This window comes from Zootoca vivipara, chromosome 13 (assembly GCF_965207765.1).
Source record: "Zootoca vivipara chromosome 13, rZooViv2.hap1.1, whole genome shotgun sequence".
Lineage (NCBI taxonomy): Eukaryota > Metazoa > Chordata > Lepidosauria > Squamata > Lacertidae > Zootoca > Zootoca vivipara.
In genome coordinates, this window is record NC_142596.1 from 34,471,429 (window position 1) to 34,488,277 (window position 16,849).

At 46.9% G+C, this 16,849-nt stretch overlaps 2 protein-coding genes across 5 annotated transcripts in view; one reads left to right on the top strand and one right to left on the bottom strand.

Annotated features, from left to right (window-relative positions):
* Positions 1–12,798, top strand: part of PPL (periplakin) — a 51,142-nt gene extending 38,344 nt beyond the window's left edge. The window contains exons 12-22 of one of the 2 annotated variants that reach the window (XM_035130852.3): positions 209–360; positions 750–847; positions 1,613–1,770; positions 2,756–2,934; positions 3,468–3,606; positions 4,891–5,084; positions 5,764–5,914; positions 6,607–6,690; positions 6,850–6,966; positions 7,814–7,906; positions 8,800–12,798. In XM_035130852.3, the coding sequence (XP_034986743.1) occupies positions 209–360; positions 750–847; positions 1,613–1,770; positions 2,756–2,934; positions 3,468–3,606; positions 4,891–5,084; positions 5,764–5,914; positions 6,607–6,690; positions 6,850–6,966; positions 7,814–7,906; positions 8,800–11,463 (4,029 nt within the window). In that variant the 3' untranslated portion in view covers positions 11,464–12,798. The remainder of the gene's footprint in view (positions 1–208; positions 361–749; positions 848–1,612; positions 1,771–2,755; positions 2,935–3,467; positions 3,607–4,890; positions 5,085–5,763; positions 5,915–6,606; positions 6,691–6,849; positions 6,967–7,813; positions 7,907–8,799) is intronic. The other variant, XM_035130854.3, reaches the window with a different exon arrangement.
* A 775-nt stretch (positions 12,799–13,573) lies between these two features.
* The window catches only part of UBN1 (ubinuclein 1), a 29,844-nt gene continuing 26,568 nt past the window's right edge, over positions 13,574–16,849 (bottom strand). For 2 of the 3 annotated variants that reach the window (XM_035130855.3, XM_060282884.2), the window contains exon 17: positions 13,574–16,527. In XM_035130855.3, coding sequence (XP_034986746.1) covers positions 16,475–16,527 — 53 coding nt within the window. In that variant the 3' untranslated portion in view covers positions 13,574–16,474. The remainder of the gene's footprint in view (positions 16,528–16,849) is intronic. The other variant, XM_088656980.1, reaches the window with a different exon arrangement.

Genomic DNA, 16,849 nt, shown 5'->3' on the forward strand with positions numbered 1-16,849 from the left:
CAACCCCTGGTTAAAAGACCTCTTTTTAACCAGTGGTACCAGGGCTCCGGGGCAAAGCTCCTGGGACTACTGGGGGTGGGAGAAATATTACGAGTGCTTATCCTGAAGAAGTGTGCATGCACACGAAAGCTCATACCAATGACAAACTTAGTTGGTCTCTAAGGTGCTACTGGAAGGAATTTTTTCATTTTGTTTCTTTCTACCCCAGTGCCAGATCTCTCGTGGAGCCAGATACACCCTGCAAAAGAACAGTGGTGACATCTGGGAAGTTACCGACAGCGCAGGAAATGCAATCAGCGCCCCTGGTGTCTGCTTCATGATCCCCCCAACAGATCCTGAATCGCTGGCTCACGCGGACAAGTAAGTTCCCCCCCCCCGATCCAGATTCTGTTGACACGAACCAGCCATTTGATGGATTAGGAAGATGTTACTGTCTGTCATTGGTCTGTTTTGCTTATTTGTTTTGCAGCTTATTGCTGGGTTTTTATTGTAATCCAGTGTTCGATCTTTCCTCCACATGCCATGCTTCATATTTTTAATTATTTTAAGAGACTCCTTCTATGTCAAGTGACTCATAAATTGTATTAATAGTAGCAGTAATAATGCCAGCGCCGAGCAGTCCTGGTGGCTTCTTTGGTGGTCCAGACAGAGGCCTCCCTTTTGTCTATTTCCGCATTCATTTTAAGCATGAAAGTGCTTTTTATTCCCCACTATTTGCCCAATTGGCTCAATCTCTTCTTGTCCCACAGCATCACCGGTCAGTATCAGAGCGTGAAACAGAAGATAGCTGGCACCAAGGGGCTTCTGCAGCAGCGATATGATGGGCTGAAGGCAGACAGCCTTGGAGGTGGGTGTCCCACACCATGCCTGGGGGGGGGTGCTTGAGTCCCACATTTAAAATGGAAGGGCCATTAGCTCCTCACAAATTCAGCAGCTATGCATACTCGGCACCAAAAAATGCTGCAATTCTGGAAACCTGAATAAGAATTCTGTGATCTGTTTAGATTACGCAAATGTATGTGCAGAGATCTCTTTATTAATATGGTTGTGTGGAGGGTCATAGTTGAGTAGTAGAATCTGCGCTTTCCATGCAGAAGATACATTTTGGTGTGATTTGGGGAAAATGTGAATTCAGTATGGCTGCATCTTATGTGGGGGTTCAGTTCCAAGGGTTCTGCGTATACACAAAAGCGCTTAGAGTCAAACCACCCCCCACGTGAGCACCCTTACTTTTCCGGAGCTGGCTTGGTGAGCAGGCCTTGCCCAATAAGCAAGGCAGAGAGTTTAAAAGTGCACACTGTGTGCCTTTAATTGGCACAATTTCAACCAGCTGGCCTTCAGCCATGTGAGGCTGAAATCGCACGAGTTAAATGTGGGTAAGATGGGATTGTACTGTACCGCTTTGAAATTTGTTAGAAAAGTGACATCACAATGTTTTAAATAGACATCTCAGCCTCCTTATTAGCACAACCTATGAGAAGGCCCCTTGTCGGGATAGTCTGAGGGGCTCAGCCGCTATTTCTCCACTTCTCCCAGCAAATGCACTTGCTGACCAGGGATCCAGACGTAAAACCTTCTGCTCCACCTGCTGTTATTTTTTATTTTGCCTCAGATGCAGCATCAGTCCAGGGGCGACAGCTGCTGGCGGGGCTGGAGAAAGTGAACAGTGAGTTGGAGAAGCAAGAGAAGGCCATCACTGCAAACCTGCGGCCGCCGCTAGAGCAAAGCCGGGCAGTGCAGGACAGCGCGGAGCGATCCAAGGAACTTAAGGTAAAGTCTCTCTCTCTCTCTCTCTCTCTCTCTCTCTCTCTCTCTCTCTCTCTCTCTCTCTCTCTCTCTCTCTCTCTCCCCATGCTATTCTGCTCCATATAATTACACTGCAGTGCAGTGAGTTGATAGAATGGTAATTGGTTGATCATACCATTGTAAATTACAGGTAAGGGGGATATCATTGTTGAATGCAGATAGAAACCTGCCCTTAAGGTAGGAACGTGGCATGGGAGGAAGAGGTGCTGCCTTCATTCCCACAAGATGCAGTGATTGCCACCAACATGGACAGCTTTTAAAGAGGGTTAGACAAATTCATGGGGGAAGACAAAGCCATGTTCTCCTTCCACTGTCAGAGGGAGTATGACTATGAATACCAGTGAATTGCAAGGGGGAAAGAGTGCTATTGCACTCAGGTCCTGCTTGTCGGCTTCCCAAAGACAGCTGGTTGTTCACGGTGGGAACAGGATGCTGGATCGAAGACTTTATAGAATCTTTATTCTCAATAGTGATGAAACTCGCAGGTGGAGAAAACAGTAAACCTGCATCTTACATGCATTTGACTTGCACGATTTCAACCATACATGGCTGAAAAAGCAGGCTAGTGAAGGATGAAAGGCTGTTGGGAAAGGGCTGCTTGACCTTTGGCTTGTGAAAGATCTTGTAGGAAATCCTTGCCACTGCACAAAAATGCTGAAGAGTTTTCATGAGAATTTCTTTTTTAATCTCAAATTACTGCCGAAATGTGGGGAACTGTATTTAATATTTAAAAAGAGAGAAATTGAGTGAACTCAAACTGAGTTCCTCCCATCCCTAATATTGAGCCGGGCAGGGTGCTATGAGTTGTGTCCAGAGTTATGGACCCATCTACTACTCTGCAGCCCAGGAGGATTCTGGCTCAAGACCTCAGCAGCTCCGGGCACAGACAGCAGAGGGGCATTGCCATGCTCGCTTGCTCATCTGCTGCCCACCTCTCTCCCCTTTGCAGAACATCACCAATGAGGTCCGGCGTATCGAACCCGAGAAAGCACGCAGGATCCAGGAGTGTGAAACCTTCATAGAGTCTGTGCCAGACACAGGAAGTGCCTCCCTGCTAAAGAACAAGGCAGAAGAGACAAACAACAAATACAACCATGTCATCCAGCTGCTTGGCGCCGCTCAGGAGAAGTAGGTGTCTGTACAGAAATTTCACCACCTGCTCTTGATCTTTGGGTCCTTTTGGTAGCTTGGCTCACCTGTTTGAGCTCTTTGTAAGCACCTCCATATGGTGCACCTGCTTTTGGAGGGTGAGCTGCAGCTCAGTAGTAGAATACCTGCTCCACATGCAACTTGTATAAATCATGAAAAGGAAATTAGCATATTTTTTATTTTTGCATAATTTATTCTGGCTTTGCTGGTCATGGGGGACGGCCCACCCTACCCATTAAAAATCTTTTTCAGCCATCTCTCTGGCTGCTGAGGCAATATCCGCAATAGCTTACAAACAATGCTTTGCAACCATGAACACTAGACAAAAGGCAAGATTTTCCAGATGCCAACTCCTTTGCCTAATACCACACACTGCAGATATTCTGGGCTCCTGCGAAATCATAGCATCCATCCATGTGCACAGAAGCCCGTCTGCTTCTTCTGCCTGAAGGGGTATTCATGTCTGTAAAGCTGTGTTTATTTGAAGAGCTGCTTTTGTCTGTCTTGTGCAGAGTGGATGTTGCCAATCGCCTTGAGAAGAGTCTGCAACAAGGGAGGGACCTGATTTCTGGCTATGAGAACAAGTTGGCCATTGAGGACACTATTCCAGAGGACACAGGTGCTCTGGAGCGCAAGAGAGAAGAGCTGCTGGTGAGTCCTCGCTTTCAGTGGGGCTTTCAAAACAATGGCAGTGCTGCTAAATGGCCCAAATGTATCCGGACAGTCACCAGTCAGTATGGTTTCTGAGGTCATCCTATTGCCCCATCTCTGGCTGAAGGGAGAGGGGGTCCACTTCAGCTGTGATAAGAGATGGAGGAGGAATCCACCTGGCTCAGATTCTAAATTGGATTCACCTGATCCAATCTGGGTGGAATCATGACCTGAACTGGATCACTGGTCTGCTTCAGAATCCACAATCCAGTGGGTTCCAGCCTGCGGGTTTAAAACACAGTCAAAAGTAGGACTCGTAGGGTTGCACACTGCCTCTGTTCCCCTTTCTTTCTTTTTTCTTTAAACTAGGGCTGGGGGACTAACGGCCCTCCAGATATTTCTGAACTACAGCAAGCTAGGCCAATGGCGAGGGATGATGGGAATTGTAGTTCAGCAACATCTGGAGGGCCATAGGTGCCACACATTTGCTTAAAACACTCTGAAATAACACTATCCAGTCACACACAGGCTGAGTGGCTAGCCCATGGCGTTCCTTGCTATCATGTACCTTCAGTGAACATAGAGCGAGTCCCCCCAACCCCAACAGGGCTTGATGAAATCCCATCACTCCCAAGGGGACTTAAATAGGGGAAATATGGCTGCTGAGAGAGCCAGTGTGGTGTAGTGGTTAAGAGCGGTAGAATCATAATCTGGGGAACAGGGTTCGCGTCTCTGCTCCTCCGCATGCAGCTGCTGGGTGACCTTGGGCTAGTCACACTTCTCTGAAGTCTCTCAGCCCCACCCACCTCACAGGGTGTCTGTTGTGGGGGGAGGAAGGGAAAGGAGAATGTTAGCCGCTTTGAGACTCCTTCGGGTAGTGATAAAGCGGGATATCAAATCCAAACTCTTCTTCTTCTGCTGCTGCCAGGGTTACTTAGTCCTGTCCCCTCAAAGAATTGGGACTGCCAGGACATAAAATCCATACAACTAAAACCTCTTTTCCTGCTTTTAAATGGGCTCCGAAGACTCCACCCCCCACTTTAAACCTGGTGGGTGTTTTTTACATAGAACTTGGGATGACACCAGGCCATTTGCTGGCTCCTGGCATATTTGTATGATGCTGCTTTCTTGCTTTTTGTCTTTTGTTTTATTAGGCTTGTATTTTCATTTGTACTGTGACAGATTTAAATCTTTGTGAGGCTGTCCTAGGATGGTAGGGTAAAAATGTAACATTGCTTAAAATACTTCCATTCCTCCCCCCCCCCAAAAAAACCTTCTGTCCAGGCACTGGGTTCTGAACTGCAGGCCCACCAGCCTTTGCTGAGTGTGGCAGAGCAGGATCTGCAGAAAGCCAAGAAGTGCTCCAACGCCCTGGCCAGCCAGTTCCAAGAGCACTGCCCGGACATCGAGCGCCAGGAAGCTGAACTCCATAAGCTCAACCAGCGGTTCGGCAACCTCAACAAGCAAATCGATCACAGGTCAGGCTGTGAGCGAAAGGAAGGGGGGGGTGAATGAAGCACTGGCAATAGAAGCAGGAGAAGGAATGTCCAAACCCCCTTTTCCCCAGTCCTGTGTCACCAGGTTATCTTGCAGAGTATGTTTTAGCTGTTTGTGTACTTTGCATCCCTTGAGGCTCTCAAAATGGATGGTGGTTAATACATACAAATAGGAGCTGCAACTGAGAGCTGCATTAAAGGAAGCAGACAGATGTTGACTTTTTTGCTATAATATGGGAGAGTTGATCCAAATTCATCATATATTTAGTCTAGTTTAGACTAGGGAAGTGGTTCCCAATTAGCTAAGTACTGCAGACCCCCCATTTTTCAAAAGCCAAGCCTTTTGAAAATGTTGCTATATCTCTCTGGTAGTTTTTGTTATGTGAACCCTTCAACATGTTCCAGTGCAAAACTGGGATGCATGTCTTCCAGGCTGAAGTCCTGCACAAGTCACATGACCTGCATGTTTCTGGGTGCCACAGTCTCACACGAGAGCACGCCCCCCCATGTGATGTCCTGGACTGGTGTATATACTATGGACCCCCTGTGATCCACAGATCACCAATTGGGAACCATTGGTCTAGGGTGTTACAGTTAATGGCACTGTGACATTTCTGCTAATGTCTATCCCAAGCAAGTATTGTTCCACTTCCCTTCACAGATCTCAGATGTTGCAGAAAGCAAAATTGTCCTACTCCAACTATCGCAGTGGCTACAACAACCTGAACCAGTTCCTTTGTAATGTGCCCAACTATGAGCCTCAAGAAACCGACAATATTGGTCAAGTGGAAACCAAGCTGAAGAACCAACAGGTAATCATAGAACAGAATTGTAAGAGTTGGAATGAGCTTCAGAGTTCATCCAGCTTTCTTGTCCAATTCCCTTGCACCCTGTGATAAGCTGATTATGCAGTAGGACTGTGATCCTAATCTGGCCCTGATCTGGACTGGACCCCAAATGAAATCGGGGTCTTGCACAGCCCTAATGTTTAATTAGGGTTTTAAATGATGCAAGTGGAGAACATGGTCTGCATCATCTCCTTCCCACGCTCTGCTGCTTCCAGCCTCATGTGTAATCAGGGTTTACACCAGGCACCCCCCAAAATTTGGCCCTCCAGATGTTTTGGGCTACAATTCCCATCTTCCCTGACCACTGGTCCTGTTAGCTAGGGATCATGGGAGTTGTAGGCCAAAACATCTGGAGGGCCGCAGTTTGAGGATGCCTGGTTTACAGAGAGTTTAACAGCCCCAATTAAACTTGTAGAGACGATACAGGTGGAGACTCTCATCTGTGTTGTCTTCTTCTCCCCACCCCCAATCTTGCTGCCCAGCGGCCCATCTGCCTTATGGCAACCCAACTGCTCTGGGAAGACCTGATGAGACCAGAGATAATGGGAGATGACCAGAAACATCTAGTAGGACCACATTACCTATCCCAAGCTAAAAAACGGCATTGCCATTGGCTTCTTGCTGTTTCACGTTTTCTGCTTGATCTGTTTCTGCAGGCCCTGCTGGGGGAAATTGCCAGCAAAGAGCAAGATGTTCAGAAAGTTTCCGCTGAGGCTCAACAGTATCAGCAGGCAGTGAAGGTGAGGATGGCGGGACAGGGGGGTGGCTCAGAGAAGCAGCAGCCTGTGTGGCTAAAAGGGTTGCTTGCAGGAAGAAAACAACCCCATCACAGAGGAGATGTACTATGGGGCTATGACTGCTTCTCTGTAAGTAGATTTTAATCTCCCTCCCCTCTGCAGGACTACGAACTTGAAGCAGAGAAGCTGAGATCCATCCTTGACCTGGAAAATGGTCGCAATGGCTTCATGAGTAAGAGACCCAGAATCCAGTCTCCAGCCGCTAAAGTGAAAGAAGAGGTACTTGCTGGTATTTGACAAGCCCTCTGCCACGGTCTAAGTGGTTCCTCTAGGCAGTATTTCAATATTTTTCATGTTGAAGGTCCATAGCTGAGTGGCCAAGTGTCTGCTTTGCATGCAGAAGCCCCCAGGTTCAATCCCTGATATTGCCAGATAGGACTAGGAGAGACCCCTGCCTGAAACCTGGGGTACCACCGTGAGTCAGCATAGGCAATACTTCACTAGATGTACCTGTAGCCTGGCTCCATACAAGGAAGATTTATGTATGTGCTATGTTCACATTGAAGGCAACAGCAGTTGGCTCCATGGCTTGACACCATCTTGGGTTCATTCTTGGATTTGTCTCAGCAGTTTGCGTTCTTGCCTCAGCTCTGTCAAACCGGAACCAGTGTCGCTTCCGACAGAGGAAGGATGTCCTGACTCCACTGCATGACTAGGCCTCGATGTCAGAAATTTGATGGGGAATGATCAAGGCTGAGAGGCACTGGGTGGAAGACACTGATCTCTCCTGGGTGCCCAGAGGCCTTGTTGGGCAGTGCATCAAACAAAACTTGTTTGACTGCAGAAATACCCCTCTGAATGCTTCCTCCCTTGTCCAAAACCTCATCAATGGCCACAGTTGCCAACTCCCCAGAAGCATGGAAGGTGGTTGTCAGCTTCTTTTATCTAGCCTGAAAATTGGTTCCTGCGGAGCTCAGGTCCTGTTTGTGGGCTTCCCATAAGCATCTGGTTTAGCTATTGTAAGAACAGGAATGTAAGACTAGATGGCCCATTGGCCTGATCCAGCATGGCTCTTCTTATGTTCATAATACCTTTTGTTAACCTCATTTCTTTTCTCCATTCTTAGGAAGCTCTCCTGGCTGCAAAGTTCACGGAGGTGAATGCTGTCAATAAGCAGAGGCTGCAGAACCTGGAGTTTGCCCAGAATCTCTTGAGACAAGTGAGTGTGAGAAGCTTAGGCTTTACTTTGCTTCTCTCTGTTCTAGCTACTGGAAAGAAGAAGGTGCACATAGGCTGTGGTGCAGACTTAAGATAGGCAGAGAATCCTAGCTGGCTGCAAGTTACAGAGCTGTTTTGTGAGAAAACATCCCAACTCTGCATGCCAATTTTTAATGAGAATATGCCCATGCAGAAGGCAGGGAAGGGTTCCAGCATCACTTAACAGAACATGCCAGCAAGGCTTTTTGAAAAGAGGGGGTGGCAGACTAAGGCTGCAATCCTACACACACTTACTGAATATAGTGGGATTTCTAATTACGATTGTAGCTTAAGACTGGCTCTCAGTACTCTTCAGTCCCAGCTAATATGGCATGGGAGGATGGGAGTTGGGAGTCCAGCAACATCTCAAGGGCTAGAGGTTCCCATGCCCTGTACAGTAGTGCCTTGCTAGACGAATTTAATTCGTTCCACGGGTCTTTTCTTATAACGAAAAATTCGTCTAGCGAATCCCATAGGAATGCATTGAATTTTTTTTTGAATTTTTTTTTGCCCATAGGAAAGCATTAATTGAATTTCAATGCATTCCTATGGGAAACTGCGATTCGCTAGACGAATTTTTCGTAAAACAAATTCGTCTAGCGAGGCAATCTCCGCTAGAAAAAACCTTTCGTTAAGTGGAAATTTCGTTAAGCAGGGCATTCGTTAAGCGAGGCACCACTGTACTTGGGAAGCAGCTCCTTCAAAGACAGCCAGGCTCAGAAGTAACATGCATAGGATGCTAGTAGCTTTGAAAAGAGTTCCTATCTGGCAACATTTGTCTTTGATTAGAGGGTGGAGAGAATGACAAATAATGCTCCAGCTATAGCAACTCATCATTTTTTTCTTTGTTGGCAGCAGCCAGAGGTCCAGGTGATGCAGGAGTCTGCTCAGACCAACACATTTGAGAGGCCGCTTGAGGAAGTCTGGAAGTTAAGGAAGGAGCTGGACGATGAGAGCCAACGCCGACAGCAGCTGGAGGCAGAGATCAAGGTCATCCAGGAAAACATCCTCCTCCTGCAGAACCAGAAGCCACAGGAGACCGTGGTCAAGAAGGAAGTGCTGAAGAAAGTGCCTGACCCAGCACTGGATGAGAGTTTTCACAAGATGCAGCAGAACCTGGCAGAGGAACAACGCAAGAACCAAAACTTGCACGACGAACTGGAGGTCTTGAAACTCAAGCTGCGAACCCTGGAGCATGAGAGGAGGGAAGGTGGGCAGGAGTATGTGGTCAAGGAAGTCCTCCGTATTGAGCCAGATAAGGCGCAGGCAGAGGGAATCCTGAAGTTGAAAGAAGAGCTGGAGGATCTCAAGAGGCAGGAAGGGAACCGTCAGAATGAGATGGCTCTCCTGCGCCACCAGGTGGATGCTCTTTCCAATGAGAAGAACAAGGAGCAGGAGAAAGTGATGGAAAAAGAAGTAGTGAAGCTGCAGAATGATCCCCAGCTGGAGACAGAGTATCAGCAGCTGCAGGAGAACAAACACAGGGAGAGTGCACTGAGGAAGCAGCAAGAGGAAGAGCTTCGCTTCTTGCAAGACAAACTGAAGCGGCTGGAGAAAGAGCGGGCGATGGCCGAGGGCAAGATCACCGTCAAGGAGGTGCTGAAAGTGGAGAAGGACCTAGCAACAGAAAGGGAAGTGAGCGAGCTGCGACGGCAGTATGAAGACGAGAAGGCCAAAGGCCGCTCCAATGAGAGGGAGAAAGCAGAGCTGCTCAGGCAAATCCAGGCTCTGGAAGAGGAGAATGCCAAAGTGATTGTCCAGGAGAAAGTCCGGGAGATTGTCCGTCCAGACCCCAAGGCTGAAAACGAAGTGGCTAGCCTTCGTCTAGAACTGGTGGAGCAGGAAAGGAGATACCGGGGTGGGGAAGAGCAGCTGAAAACTTGTCAGAATGAGCTGGCTGCCCTGCGGAAAAGAGGGCCCCTGGTGGAAGTGCAAGAGGTTATCAAGGAGGTTATAAAATACAAGGCTGACCCAGAGACTGAGATGGAGCTTCAGTCTCTCAGGGACGAGATTGTGGACCGGACCAGAGCAATTGAGAGGGCAGATCTTGAGATCTATCAGCTGAAGCAAGAAATTCAGACCCTGAAAGATGCCAAGCCTCAAGTCCAGACAAAGGAAGTGGTGAAGGAGGTTCTGCAGTACCGGGAAGACCCCCAAACGAGAGAAGAAGTGGAGTCCCTGAGAGCTCAGCTGGCTGAAGAGCAGAAGAAGCACCTGGACCTGGAAAGGGAGAGGAAGCTGCAGGATGAGAAGATCAGACAGAAGGAGGAGGAACTCTCTCAGGTAAGGGAGAAAGTGGTGCAGCAGGAAGTGGTAAAACTGGAGCAGGACCCTGCTTTGAAAGCAGAGGTCAGCTCCTTCTCACAGAGCATAGAGAATGAGCTGCAGCAGATTGACTCACTCCGAAACGAAATGCGCAAGCTGCAGTGGAGGAGGTCGGAGCTTGAGCGCCAGCTGGATGAGCTGGAGAAAGAGAGGCAGGCACGGCGGGAGGCAGAGCTGGAGGTGCAGAGGCTGAAGATCAGGCTGAGCGAGCTGGAGGAGCAGGTGAAGGAGACAACAGAGAGAGTCACCGTGAAGCAGAAGGTGATCCTTCAACAAGACCCGCAGCAGGAGAAAGAGCACGCTCTGCTTAAGCTGGAGCTGGAGGAAGAAAAACATAGAAGGCAAGTCCTGCAGGCTGAGTTGGAAGCCCTGCAGAAGAAACTGCAGGCCCTGGAAAAGATGGAAGTCAAGGAGAAAGTAGTCTTCTCTGAGAGCATCCAAGTGGAGAAAGGAGACACTGAATACGAGATTCAGAAGCTGAAGAACAACCTGGAGGAGGAAAGCCGGCGGAAGATGGAATTAGACACAGACATCAACAGGCTAGAGGCTAAGTTGTCAGAAGTGGAATTCAACAACTCCAAGTCTTCCAAGGAGCTGGACTTTTTGAGGGAGGAAAACCACAAGCTGCATCTGGAAAAGCAGAACCTTCTGTTGGAGATGAGAAGGTTGCAATCGGAGATTGAACTCACAGTAACAGAAACCCGGGATTTAAGAAACATGTCACAGGTGGACAGCGGCGTGAACCTAGACTCCCGGTTCCAGGCTTTGGAGAGAGAGCTGGATGATCTGAAGAGGCTATCTCAAGACAAAGACAACGAGATTGAACAGCTTCAAAACCGTCTTCAGACAGTAGCCATCAAGAGGGAGCAGAGAGAAAATCACTTGAGACGTTCCATTGTGGTCATTGATCCAGACACTGGGAGAGAGATGTCACCAGAAGAAGCCCACAGGTTCGGGCTTATTGAGTGGAGCTTGTACGTCAAATTGAAGAGCCAAGAATGTGACTGGGAAGAGATCACAATGAAAGGGCCAAGTGGCGAATCTTCAGTAATCCTTGACAGGAAGTCAGGGAAGAAGTTCTCAATTGAAGATGCCTTGAAGAGTGGAAGGTTAACCATGGCTCAATATGACAGTTACCTCAACAAGGAGTTGTCCATCCAGGAGCTGGCTGTCTTGGTGTCTGGACAGAAATAGCTGCTTCAAGAGAGATTTTTTCTTTAAAAAAAAGAACTATTGTTAAGCAGCTGGTCTAGAGCTGTACTGAATGTTACAAACTTTGACTTCTACTACCTGTTGCTTCCAATAGGTGTATATTCCCCAAACCTAATGCCTGTTCTCCAACGTTAGGGTGCTTTTAAGCTGCACTTACTTGCTTTTATCAAAAATATTTATGACTTGCCACCCCAGGCCAATGCTCCTATTTGCCAAAGTTGCTTGTTACTTTTGTCCCCGCCAGTCAGTGGCAAACCCCTCTGTGCACTGGGGTGGCAGGGAGTGGGTAGAAATCAGATGATTACCCAATGCTATTTTTGAATGAGAGCTCTCCAGCTTGGCTTTTCAAGCTCATGTGGTCTCTACCAACACATTCCCTTTGTGAAGTAGTTAAGAGTGATAGCTGAGCACTTGTGAAATCCCATCTGAATCTCAACTTAATCTTGAACTCATTCAGTGAGCCATTTCCCCCCTAACCCCAGGAATAGCAAATCTAGTGCACTTCAGATGTTGTTGAACTCCCAACTCCCTGCAAGCATGGCCAATGGCCAGCGACAATGGGAGCTGTAGTTCAACAACTTCAGGAAGGCACCACATTGACTACCCCTCATCTCTGCAATGTGTGGGTAAACACTAGCATTATCTTACAGGGCTGCTGTAAGGACAGCTGAGTGTATGTGAAACTCTCTGAGCACTCTATAAAGTACTATATGCATATATTGTTACCACAGGAACTGGTTTTTACTCCTGGATGTTATTTAAAGACAATACTAATACAGTACAGCCAAAGGAAGAATAAACTCACCAGTGGAGACCCAGTAACCAGCTACTGCGAAGAATAGCAGTCTAAAGGCAGATGCTTTTCAATGCTATGCTGTGGTCATTCAATACATTTGTAGAAGCTTCAGCATAAGATGACTTAAACACAATGCAACTCCTTTCTACATAATAAACAACTGTCAGATTCTAGTACATAGTCAAAGATAGTGATCATCATTGTGTAACTGAGACTGTAAACAATATGTGTGTGTATGTTTAGAGTGACCTGCTTAACTTTCAGGTCATACTTGTGTAGGGAAGCTCCAGTCCTTAAAAAGGAAAGGAGGTTAAATAGAGGATGCTGCAGTTAACCCCAATAAGTGCCTCTCCTTTCATTGTCATGGATAGAATGGAACACTGGGTACTTGCCATATTTGTGTTGGTGTTTGCTTAGTTGTTATTTGACTGTATGAATTCTCAAAGTATGCATTGTAGAAGGGAATGGGAAATTTTATTTATGCACCCAAATAAATGAAAAAATACCCTGCAGCAATCTAACCTGATGATTTCCTCCCATTTAATATTTGCCATTTCATTTGTTCACATAAAAGATACAATATGCAGGGTGTCTCATTGCATCTGGTATGTACACCGCTGTTTGCAAAAGGACATATAAAGTGGAGAACGTTGGCATTTTCGCAGTTTGTATAGACAGGCTGTGTTTCACAAATCCAAGCAGGTGCAGAAAAAGGATGGAGACTGTCATCTCAGCTGCTAGTTTTTCTGAGTTCATGGGCCTGGTGCAATCTCCAGGCTTGGTACAACTGCCAGGATCCAAGGGCCTGACTAGCTCACAGTCCCTTTACCTGACAACGGAAACAAAATAAATTGTGCACAATGCACACAGGCTGCAGAATTTAAAACAATTCACTACAAGCAGCTCCACACATAAATAACAAGACAGCTGGCAGTATGGTTTGGGGACGGGAGACAGAATTTTCTTCAGCCTTTGGAAAGCTTAAGAAACAAAACAGCCACGCTGCATTCCCAACATAGTTCAAAGGAAGCAGCCTTATACCAGGTAAACTATTTGCTCATCTAACAGAGTAGCTGTCTTATGCTGAGACAGACTACTGGGCCTATCTGTCTCAGGATTATTGGTACTTCCTAGCAGCAGATTTTCAGGGTTCCAGACAAGAGTCTTTTCCCTGCCCTACTTGGAGATGCCAAGAATTGACCCACGGACTTTCTGCATGCAAAGTGGCTGCTCTGCCACTGAGTTATGGTCACCTCTTTGCCCTCTCTTTGAAAATAGAGAGAATGAAAACAGCAATTTGGAAACTGGAAAACAATTTTATTCAGCTGCTGTATACAAGATTAGCCATTTTAAACGTCACCTCCATCTTCCTCATAACCTAGAAAGGCCCCTGCCCCCCCCCACCCACCCACGACACACACAAAAATAAATTGCAGCTCTTCCCACACTCAAAGAAGCTGCTTTTCTAAGTTTTTAAGTGCCATCTGGTGGTGCACATGCCCACCATAAACAAAAATCTCCCAAAAGGGTCAAAGCCAAGGCAGAGAGAGAGAGAGAGAGAGAGACCCAGTGCTCTTGTTCTTGTCCCACCCAAACGCTGATAGACCCTGCCCTGCCATGGCTCTGTTTGATTAAGTTCTCTCACTGTTCAATGCAAAAGAAAAGAAGGGGAAGGAGGAGGGGGAAGAAATAACATTTCCCTGAGGCAAGAGGCTTCATGAGATTTCTTTCTAAAACAACAAGTTTCTGCTCCAGCCACTGCAAATGCACAGGTAGCTTTTGACAACAGAAGCTTTCAAGGGAGAGCAACAAGAGGGGAATTGCAAGTAGCTCAAGAAGGCCTCAATCCTGTCGAAATGATAAAACAGTTCTTACAAGAGGTAATTAGCACCCAGCAGGATTGAGGCCTGACCAGAAAAAGCAAAAACAAAAAAAACACGCCCATCTATTACAAACTTCTGTGCTTCAAAACTGGCAACCTTAACATTTGGTCTTTGGCTCTTTTACTACAACCTAGAGTTTTTATTATTCTTATTTTCTCATGGAAAGAATGGATATATTTTCATAAATACGCTTGAAATTATCCAATTCATTTTGTTGGGAAGATGTACAAATTAATTAGGGTTTATGTCCATATTTATTTGGACTTCAAAACAGGCATGTTGAAGGAATGAAGTTGGCCCCAAATTTGGTCATAATCCAAGTAGAACTCATTGTGATTTTCTTTCTCTTTTTTAAAAATGGGGCTCACACCACTTAGAGGATCAAGAGCTTTCTGATACCAAGGAAGAACCAATGGGCTCTGAAGGGAAGGGAGTACCTTGAGGACCATGTGGTTTATTATGAACAGTTTTTGTTTGCAAGAGAGATGGCTGCCCCGAGGCTTGAAAAAGACTGGCAACCCACTGGGCCCAACCTGGTCTATGGCATTCCAGGGACAGAAGAGGCTGCTTGTTCCAGCAAGCCTCTTTTCACAGGGATTGCCATATATGCCCCTCTTTGTGGCAATGTGTTTTATGACCTCTTTTCTCCCCAGTGCAAGCAGCATGCTGGGACAAAAAGGTCAAGTGAAGAGGAGGAAGGTTTAGTTAGTCCTTCAGCCCCCACCCCTCCCTGGTTCTCTTACACAAATTAGCCCACTGACCAACTGAGCTGTCAGTCGCCTCCTCAAAGCAAGGTATTTGTGACAGCTCTGAAGCACAACCACTTTCACTTTCCAGCAAAGAGCATTGGTTGGTGCTGGCCCTGATGAGCCTACACTACTCCCCAGACCCCCACAAAAGAGCTTAGCCACCGAGCTTCTTAGAAAAGCCTGAGCAAGCTCTTAAATGAAGAGGGTCATGCCCAAATTCCAGTGATTGCACAGGAAAGGTTCTCAGAGGGAACTGCCCTGTCACCAGAATACAATGGTTCCATTATGCTGGTGCTAGCACAGCATCCCCAAATGGATAATGGTCCACAACCCAGTAGTCCTGCAGAGGGCCAGCTCCACACACCCATGTCTCTGTGCATTGGTATGCAGAATTCTTTCCTCCAGTAGAGCAAAAGTAGAGCTCTAGATTTCACCTTGCTTACGGAACACCTGCTGAAATCTGAGTCCGGGGCAATAGCTTTAGGGCAGAGATCGAGTATCTGTGGCCCTCCCACTCCCAGCAGCCCCAACCAGGATAGCCAATGGTCATGAACGATGGGGTTTGCAGTCCATCATCACCAGGTAGACTACAGATTCCCCATCCCTGCTTTTGGGGAAACTCGGGTCCACATACTCCACACCTACTGATCAATATCTATTTTGTACTCTGCTTGGCACTAGGCAACTCCACAAGGTCAAGTCCAGAAAGCGGTGTATAACTCCAGGGGGAAAAAGCTCTTATCAAATAAAGCCCAACACATCTTAAATACAGCTAAGAATTTTTGAGGGGGGGAAACAACAACAAAAGAGAGAGTCCACACAAAAAGAGCTTGAAATGTTTTGCACTCTTGCTCCACCATAAAAGGCACTGGAATTACGGCTTTGCTATACACAATGACATGCTGGGAAAGAAAGGGGACTTGTCCAATCCTATGCATTCAGTGGTAATGACAGGGCAGGGAAGAGGGCAGGATTGACCATACCAAAAAATAAAAGGCAGAGAAGCAAAACACAAAAAGATCAGAATGTCAATGTTCATGAGTGCATCTCAAGGCCTCACAAGTCTCTGTCCTTCTGAGAAGACCAATGAGCTGATTGACTTTACAAAAGATGCCACAGAGGAAGGTGGGTCTTCTTGGTTGACGTCAGCATAGCTTTATTACAGGTACCGTAAAGGGGGGGGGGACCACTTGTGACTGTCACTCTTTGATTAGCTTAAGCCAGCCAAATAAACCGAAAACAGGAATGTTCAAGCACCTTCACATAGTCCACTGGAAAATCAAGGAGTGAGAAACTGGATTCAGAGGTATGTGACAAGAAGGGCTTGGGTTGTCGTGCTCGGCTTCCAGGGCAGCTGCCAGAACTGCACCAGTTAAGTGCTTCCTTTCTTAGTGCGAGGCACAGATCCCTGTGGAAAGGGACTGGTCCAAACAGGGAAGGAACCTCCAGATCGACTCCATTCAAAAAAGGAACGGGGGGGGGGAGGAGAGAAAGGGCACCTTGCGTCCGTGGCTTCATTCTGCAAGTCCCTATCAGGGCTTGTCATGTCCTCAACTTTCGAACTGTCACAATTTCCGTGGCTGTACATTGGCCCCTTTACCATGCAGTTGAGATGTATCTGAAAGAGATGCAAAAGAAGAACTATTACTGTCCCCGCCCCAGCAGTGGAAGCTCCAAACATTTAGTTTACCAAATGATTAGCAAGCATTACTAGCCATAAGCTACTAAAGAGTTTAATTAATAGAGACATTGACAGACAGTTAGGGATGATCACTGCAGTAAAAAACAAACAAACCTGTGACTGAAAAACTGAAGTTCTGCAAACAGAACTGGATCCTCAAATGATTACAGCTTGGGCCTTGGTGTCCTTTGTACTGCATCATGGGACAGTAAGGCCTCCTCAAGCATTTGGCAGGGACCAAAAAAGAGGAAGAAGGATA